At 34.5% G+C, this 8,707-nt stretch overlaps 1 protein-coding gene across 1 annotated transcript; it reads right to left on the bottom strand.

Annotated features, from left to right (window-relative positions):
* Nucleotides 1-1,091: 1,091 nt before the first annotated feature.
* On the bottom strand, nt 1,092-8,012 carry LOC123209423 (magnesium-chelatase subunit ChlD, chloroplastic). Its single transcript, XM_044627485.1, has 15 exons — nt 7,690-8,012; nt 6,883-7,061; nt 6,539-6,623; nt 6,147-6,463; nt 5,938-6,061; nt 5,715-5,807; nt 4,940-5,035; nt 4,394-4,528; nt 4,083-4,283; nt 3,430-3,585; nt 2,964-3,071; nt 2,307-2,441; nt 1,846-2,004; nt 1,624-1,744; nt 1,092-1,543 (listed from the first exon to the last, which is right to left on the bottom strand). The coding sequence occupies exons 1-15, from the start codon at nt 7,942-7,944 to the stop codon at nt 1,458-1,460; spliced, it is 2,250 nt and encodes a 749-aa protein (XP_044483420.1). The 5' UTR covers nt 7,945-8,012; the 3' UTR covers nt 1,092-1,457.
* Between the last annotated feature and the right edge of the window lie 695 nt (nt 8,013-8,707).

The following is an 8,707-nucleotide window of genomic DNA, read 5'->3' as shown; positions in this document are numbered from 1 at the left end:
GATGCACAACCATATGTTTGGACATGAACAATCATGCATATGCTAGGTAGATAACTCAATCGTGCATGAGGTGCATGATTGCGATTTCATGTTTTATGAATGTACAATCATGCATTATGGGGTGCATGCTTGTGCATGCATTTATCCAACTGTGAGCAAAAGGGGTGCACGGTCGTGATAGGAGGATTAAGATTCGTTGTCATCAACTGTGTTGGGTGTGTGGCAGTTAGCTGGAAAATGATACACAACCATGACCAAATGATCACGTTCTGTGCATAGGCATAAAAGGTGAATAGGTGTCTATGGTCAATCATACCTATACATGAAGTGTAAATTACAATCCTACCCTTATACTATGTGTTAAAAAAGGGGATTGATCAAAATAATTTTACTTTTAAATAAGTTATTTTTTATTCAAAATTAATAGATTAAATTACTATTTTGATTTTACAACTTTAATTTTTTATATAAAATTTGATTTTAGGTGAAAAATCTTATTTATATTATTTTTATATAAAGTTTGATTTTAAATGAAAAAGTATTATTTATATTATCTAACTGTGAACAAAATGGTTTAGGCTAAACCTTAAGTGGGAACATGCAATTTACTCTCGTGATAATATGCTCTGGACGTCAATCTTCTGATTTCTAGCATTAACCAATCCAAACAGTTTGGCAACAATGTTTTTCTATCCTGAGAAAAAGATTTTGAGTGGCAACCACTTGAATTTAATGTGGTTTCTGCATAAACTAACAGAATTTTTGAAGATAATTTGGAAAAACTACACAATTATTAGATTAACAAATACTATGATCATCAAATCTTTGATCATTATCAAGGAACTTCGAAGAATTTGATGTTAAAAATTCTGTGACATATATTAACAGTGATGATTCTTACACTTTGATGGGTATTTATTTGGTCTAATCACACATAATGATAACCTTTAACTCTGGTTATAATGTGCAGTTGTAAACTTACCAACCAGAAGACCTGACAAGAAACTTACATAGTCCTGGAAGCAACTTGATAATCAGATTACAGATTGTAAGTTCATATTGATGCTTTCGACTTATATAACACAGAACAATGAAAGATGAACAGAACTCAAGTTTTTATTTCACAACTAATAAACACATTTCAATAGAAGATACACAACACAGAAACTCGTATGGGTTCATAAAAGGATCCCCCAAATACTCGGTAGCTGTCGTTAAACCAGGTAGAATACTTTATGAAATGGGTGGAGTAGCCAAAAATATAGCTCGAAAGGCTATTTCAATGGTAGCATCCAAAATGCCTATAAGAACTCAATTCATTATTTCTGGATAGGAATGTTGAACCAAAGGAAAGAAGTCTTGGGTATAAAAAAAACAATTGCAGGTTTTTTTTTTTTTACTCATTTACATAATAGATCATCTACGGATTTGGTCAGTACAAAAAAAAAAGGGGAAAATTACGAGTTCTTAAAAGCTGATAAAGCTTCCTTGGTTGTAGCTGAAATAACAGCATCTGAAGCATTTGGCAAGTAATAATATTTTCCTGCATAAAAGATTTTTTGTCTTAATGGTCTTTTGAAATGAAGAAAAACCAGTATTGTTTAAAGCAAAAACATTGCACACCTTGAGCAACTCTCGCGATTTCCTTGGCAAAACCTGTGGAGACAAACTTGTTTTCTGTGTCAATTACTAAGAGAGACATCCCAGCTTTGTATATTTTTCCAGCCACTTCAAGTATCTCATCCTTCATCAGAGGAAAACAGTTAAAGCATGGAATCAAATTTGTTTCTGCACTAAGATTAATGTTTAAAAAGCTAGGAGTCATATAGTTGTTCTAACATTTACCTTCAACTCTTGTGTTGAAGGTCTAGGAGCATTAGAAGTAGCTGCCTCAGGATCTGTTGATCTTTTGAGTGATATATTGGCTCTGCCGTCAGTTATTGCAACAATCATTATTCGCCCAACATCACCACTCTTCTCTGCATTTAGCCCGACCCTGACAGCCTAACATATTAAAGTTAATGAAATAATTAGAAAAGAGACCAAACATTTGGAATAAAAGAATTCAATAAATCATAAAAAATGATTATGGTACACAAAAGGCATGCAAATAGAAGAAGGGATTTGTTCAATCATTCTGGAAAGGAAAGACTAGAGCATCTTAGAAAGAGAAATGATGAAATTTTAAACCAATAAGGAAAATCATGGTTCTCCAGTGACTAGGTGGGAATGGGATAAATCTAATTGACTAGAAGTTTTGATGATAAAATATTTTGTCAGTAGATGAGATTACTAGATTTACACACCGTTGTTAAGCCATGAGCAAGTGGTGAACCTCCACCACATGGCAGTCTCTCAAGACGTTTTCTTGCCATTGCAATTGATCTGGAAGGAGGCAGAAGGACTTCTGCAGAGTCTCCACGGAAAGGAATAATAGAAACCTACACAACAGTGCCAGTAAACAAATCCCAAAATTAGTTGAGATAGAAACATATGTAAAAGATGCTTCTTATGTTGGCTTCAGTGGTTTGCTAGTGGGAAGCTCCACATCGAATTAATAGAGCAATTGAAACACATAATCCAGGGAAAATTTTATTTTATTCAGTGCAAGAAACTAATTACTTCAATTCTCATGAAATTCACAGTTCTCATATAACTCTTAGCAAATTTTACATTGATAAATGCTTCCAACAACAATAAAGAATCAAATCCCTAACAAATGAACATCCAAACACATTAAAAATATTTCCCCAACTTCTCATGATCACAACTAGATGACTGATCATTTTACCTATTTGAGAATTCAAAACTTTTTACTTCTTGCAAGTTTGCAACAAGTGTATAGTACTTTCAAGTTATAAACATGCAGCTTAATTCCCCACTTTCTGATACAAATCACACAGCTTTAAACTAACAATCACCATTTATGACACAAGTCATTAAAGTATGTGCATAGTGCTTACTTGATCTCTGCTTGTATAGCTCTCAGCTAATAACTTAAGTGCAGCACCTTTAGCATTTTGCATTCGGTTCAGTGCCATGCTCCCACTTGCATCAACCACAAATATCACCTGCCAAATACTAAATATCTTGAAACACAAATAATAAAAATTTTTCTGTACTTTTCACCGGGTTTATTTGTGGTATTCCTTTTACATGCCCACATAATGAAGAGAACAAACAGAATCGAACATAAGCATCAAATAAATTTGAAATATGTCCAAAAACAAATTTTGGTCTACTTCTACACAAATGAACATAAAACTTAGAAATTCTATATTCTTCTAAGGCAAGAGATGCCAGCTGAAAGTAGAACACAAAAACATCAACAGAAGCGTGTTATTACATTAAAATCAGCTCCACTATTTTTCAAATTTTCTTTTCGAAAAATAAAGGTAGAGATAAGCACTAAAGACTCCTGAACCCTACCAATGCTCCTGCTTTTCTTGCCATTCTTTTTGCTCTCATGTCAGTTTTCTCCACAAAAACTTTCCTAATTTTTTGAGTGTCCTTCTCACGACGTAATTTTTGATATGGTGCAGCTGCCCTAAGGGTTGCATCAACAGCTAATCTCTTTATCGGACCCTGCAAATAAGAGTGGAGCTTAATCAGAAAGATGAAGATAATTCTGCATGGAGAAGATCACGTTTTCGAAAATATATAACTCTACATTTTATTATATAGGAAACAAAGAAACAAACACTACATATATGATAAGAATTAATGTTTACAATGCTGGAAAAGATGTCTACAGCAAGAGTGCAAGATCTTTATAAAAACTCAAAAATAAGAGAAATATCACCCAAAAAAGAAAAGCCTAAGCCAGCCAAGAAAATTAAGTATGAGATATATTGGAAACCTTTTGCAGCAGACACCCAAAGAGCACTCAAAGATATAATATTCTTACATAAAATAGTAACAATCAAGGGATTAGAACAGCAGATCACCAGGTGAAGCTGGCTCTAACACAATGTTAATTAACCACTTGACTAAAAATCCCAGGTTTGTAGGTAAGGATCAACAATAATATTTACGTTCTAACTTAAGAGAAGAGAGGGAGATGAGAGAGATTAAGGTATAACCTTTGGGAGCATTGGCTTGATATATCGGCCCCTGTCCTCTGAAAATATAATATTCTTTGCTCTCCCCGCCTTCCCTCGGCGTCTCTGTGCTTGTTGTGCAAAGAAAAGAAGTTTCTCATCTACCAAACCCCCTTCTGCATCAAAAATAAATTCTTCGGGTATCTGTTCCTGCTGTTGTTCATTCTCTTCATCATTTTCATCCTGGACAAAAAGCACCACCACGTTTAACTTAGTTATTTTGCAACTCCATTCTCATTTAAGAATAAAAGATGAAGTCTAAATCATGTAGAATGTGATCCACTTTACTAAACCTCTTGATCTTCCTCTTCATCCTGCTCTTCCCCTTGATCTTTATTTTTTGGTGGAGGAGGTGGGGGGGGCTGCTGGTTTTGCTGTTCAGGTGGTGTTTCACTAATGATCGAACGAGGGAGAATGACCAGTTCCACCTGTAGTAGATATTCAAAACATCTTTCTAAATTCCCTTTTCTATCTCTGTGTATTACCATGCAGTTGATGAACAGTACACAGTGCAAATACTTTGTTTCACCTACTCTGTCCTTGATTGCAACATTTATACTATTATGTGGTTGTTAAGTAAAGATTCTCCCAAAGATTAAACTGATTGTTAATACCCCAACAAAAGTCTTTAAGCCCAAACAGACACCCTCACATGCAAGGTTTGTCAATTTAATACAACCACAATCACAAACAGAATAACAAAAAATATATATTATAATTTAATTGACATGATGGGAGATTCAAACAGAAGACTATTTGAAAAGTATTAAACTTCAATGCATGTGCATAACCAAAGGGTAGAAACACATTTCAACATTATAATTAAGAAGAATGCTCACGGCTTTTTTTAGGTCATCCACATAAACTTTGTCACGGCCTTCCAGAGCAGCCAAGCATTTTGCAACCCTGGCTGCATAAAGCTCTGCTCTATGTCCCTGAAACTCATAAAAGCCAGTTAATAATCAAGTAATTGCGGTCATATCATAAGAACAAAAAAATAAGAATAACAAAATCTGCATAATTAGCAATTTCTATATACATTATGAACATTAATATGCAATGATTAAATGAAATCACGGTCAAAAGAAAAAATTGAGTGCATGATTATCAATGAAACTAAACTAACTCTATTTCACCTTTATTATAGTTTTTGCTAAGAAAACTAATGGTTTTCCAGACTTTACCAAAAGAATACTATATAATTGCCACTTAAAGTAGCTTAAATCAGATTTAGGGTTGGTTTATTCACATATAACACCTCATCCTTTAGGATTGTTTTGTAGTCTTCCTCCATAAAAGTTTCCTTTTTTAATATATATTCCTTACTTGAAGAGTCTTTCTCCAGTTCAATCTTATTCCTATACACACATTTCTGATCACATAAATTGTGATTCACATCACTTGTAATGTATTCAAAATTATCACCACAAAACCTAAACTAAACATTTGCTCTATCTATAGTGATCAAAGAATTCAAGAAAGATCCCACCAGCAGAAAATGTCTGAATATTTTTAGAGCAGAAAGACCTGGGTGCTTTGCCTTGATTTAACCCAGGGAGTGGGAAATAAAACTCATGAAATCATATAAAGAGATTAAGAGTTTCAATTCATCACCTGGCAACCACCTCGAAGGGCTTCAAAAACCAGGTACTTCAACTGATCTCTGCTAATAGTGACATCCTTTAAATACTCTCTTGCCAAAATAATCTGCAATGCATAAATACATGCAAGAAGTCAAATAGTTTAGTCTAAATTTCGAATATTAACCTCCAATTACACATGCACACTTAACTGATTAAAAAATTTCAACCACGTGCAATCATTATGGCATACTTACCTGAGTCTTTGCAAAATCTGTCTCTTCTTCAACCACATTAAAAACTTCCTGACTGTTTTCCTGAAATTTTGTTGCAATCCCAACAGCTGCAACACGATCTTCAAAACTCATTGGAAGATCTGCGCTGCAGAAGAAGTGTGACATTAGGGGGACAAGAAAGACAACAAAACAAAAAAACAAATTCCAGCAGGAAAATATAAGGTCCATACCTCATATTAATTGCAATACGATCAAGTAAATGTTCACGTACAGAACCCTCTTCTGGGTTGTAGGTTGCAATCAAAAGTGGCTTGCATGGATGTTTAAAGCTGATTCCCTCTCGTTCCACAATATTAACTCCTTCCGTCAGGACATTAAGAAGCAGATTACTAATACCCTCATCCAAAAGATTAATCTCATCGACATATAAAACACCTCTATGAGCTTCAGCCAGGAGGCCAGGCTGGAAAACAGTTGTTCCAGTTTTTACAGACTCCTCAACGTCAACTGATCCTATAAGCCTGTCCTCTGTCACTCCAAGTGGAATCTGTAGCATAAATAGCAAAAGTAAGCTTAAGAATTAAAAGGATATAAATACAGAGGTCTTGTTTCACATATATACCTGAACAAAAGGAGATCTGATAATCTGAGTCTTAATGTTTCCGGTAGAATCATATTCCACCTTTTCAGCCAGGCCATCTTCCCACCTTCATAAGATAACCAACAAAAGATAATATATGAAAGGAAATTACATATATTCTTGAATTATTTCAAGATGGGATAGCAATAAATGAACGATGTTCGCTAAGTTTCTATAATCACTACCCTCTTTACAGCTGCACAAGCTTTTTAGCTGAAATTTAATCTGTTTGAATGGAAATTCTTATAAATTCTCGTCCATATGCTTTCTTGACATCTAGGCTATATATACATGAAAAATAACTTATAAGCATTCTGTGGCCTTACTCTTCTGGACAGGCAGGATCTGCATTTGCTGTTGAACCAACAACTACTTCAATTGGTGGCAAAATTGCATGTAAGCCACGAGCCATAACAGTCTTGGCCGTTCCTCGCCTTCCAGAAATGGCTATTCCGCCAATTTCACGGTCAATAGCCCCAAGCAAAAGAGCAGTTTTAATTGCATCCTGTGACACAATTTCCACTTATCATAAAAAATAATGAGCTTACATATGATCAAAGATGTATGTATATTTGTTCCCTTTTCATTTATTTTCACCAATAAAAATCCTTAAGTAACTCAAAGGACGAAAATTATTCCAAGAAAAACTTAACATCAGACAAAAGGTTAACCTTTTGGACTTAGACAAATCGCCTTAAAAGATAACTTGAAGGAGTTATCAATTATCTTGAGTTTTAGTACACATTACTGGGTTGGAAGGGAGGATGAGATGAGAGCATAAGAGAAATATATATAATGATAACAACTGCAATTCTGTTTAAAGAGGTGTCATGTTTATGGTCACTTGCGACAAGTGAGATCATATTTTTCTTATATTCAATTATGCAAACTACTTTGACTAAGTAGGAAAAAGCCCATTTTATCCCAATGGTGGATGCCATACAAGTTTTGCCCGTACATTTAGCGAATCCAACAGCTGGTTCTTCAAAAACTAGCATTTTCACATAACTCAAAGCATAACCCATACTTGACAGACACAATGCACAACATTCATAAAGCATTTTAAACCACCATTTCACTAAACTATATCCCCAAAAGAAACCAAATTCACTCAGAGAGGGAGAGTTGAGGACCTGACCGACCACAGCAGCCAAAGGAAAGAACTGTCGGCCATAGGAGTCAACCCTGTCATCACCAGAAACAACAACGGCGCCGTTTTTGGAGTCAAGAGTGGCATTGGAGGAGGCAAGAACGGAGAGGGGGTGGTGACGAAACGACCTTCTGGGCTTGAAAGAGGAACAAGAGGAGAAGAAGAGAGGAGGGTTTGGTTTAAGGGAAGTAACAAGAAGAGAATCGGAGTAGCGTGGAGATAGCAAAGAAAACGCCATTGAAAAAAAGAGAGAGATGGAGAGAGTTGAAATTCTTATCTGCTACATAATCTGATACTGTGACTGGTAATGTTACAGTTATGGATGTTCTTTGGCTTTAACTGTGACATTTCGCTTTTCTTATTCCACGCGCTATACTCAGGCGTGTCCTACACCCAAACCTTTTTTTGGCATTGGGTGTGCGTTTTTTATTTTATTTTGAATAATAAAATCCGAATGCGCCTGCCCACTTGTAGCGGGATCGGCTGGTTTTGAAAAAAGGTACTGGAATTATTTGCAAGTAAGCTTCAGTCGATTCACAAATTTTTATTGGCAAAATTTTAAAACACAGATATTTACTTTTAAGTTTATAAAATTAATTAGTTGTTGGGATAAAATTATTATTTAATTAATAATATTTAAAAAAAAATTTATCTCATCTTATCTCTTAAATTTTAAAAATTAATAATTTTTCTTAAAATTAAATTTTGAAAAGTTATATTTATCCCTTTAGAATTTTAATTTTTCAGGAACAATTTTTTAATGAACGGCCAGTTTCTTCAACACTCTTTATCTCTTTTGATAGCATCCCTCCTTCTCTAACAACTTGAAGATTGCCTCTCTTAACACGATTCATCTAAAATAATATTTAACTTATCTAGTGAATACAAATCTAAAAAAAGGGAGAAAGAGAGTTAGGGGATGCTAATTGCTAAAGAATGAAAGGTTTTGTTAGAAAATTGAAACTCTAAAGGAAAAACGTAACTTTTCAAAATTTAATTTT

Source organism: Mangifera indica, chromosome 2, assembly GCF_011075055.1.
Source record: "Mangifera indica cultivar Alphonso chromosome 2, CATAS_Mindica_2.1, whole genome shotgun sequence".
Classification (NCBI taxonomy): Eukaryota; Viridiplantae; Streptophyta; class Magnoliopsida; order Sapindales; family Anacardiaceae; genus Mangifera; species Mangifera indica.
The sequence above is the reverse complement of the archived record's forward strand: the minus strand, read 5'-3'. Positions and strand labels throughout refer to the sequence as shown.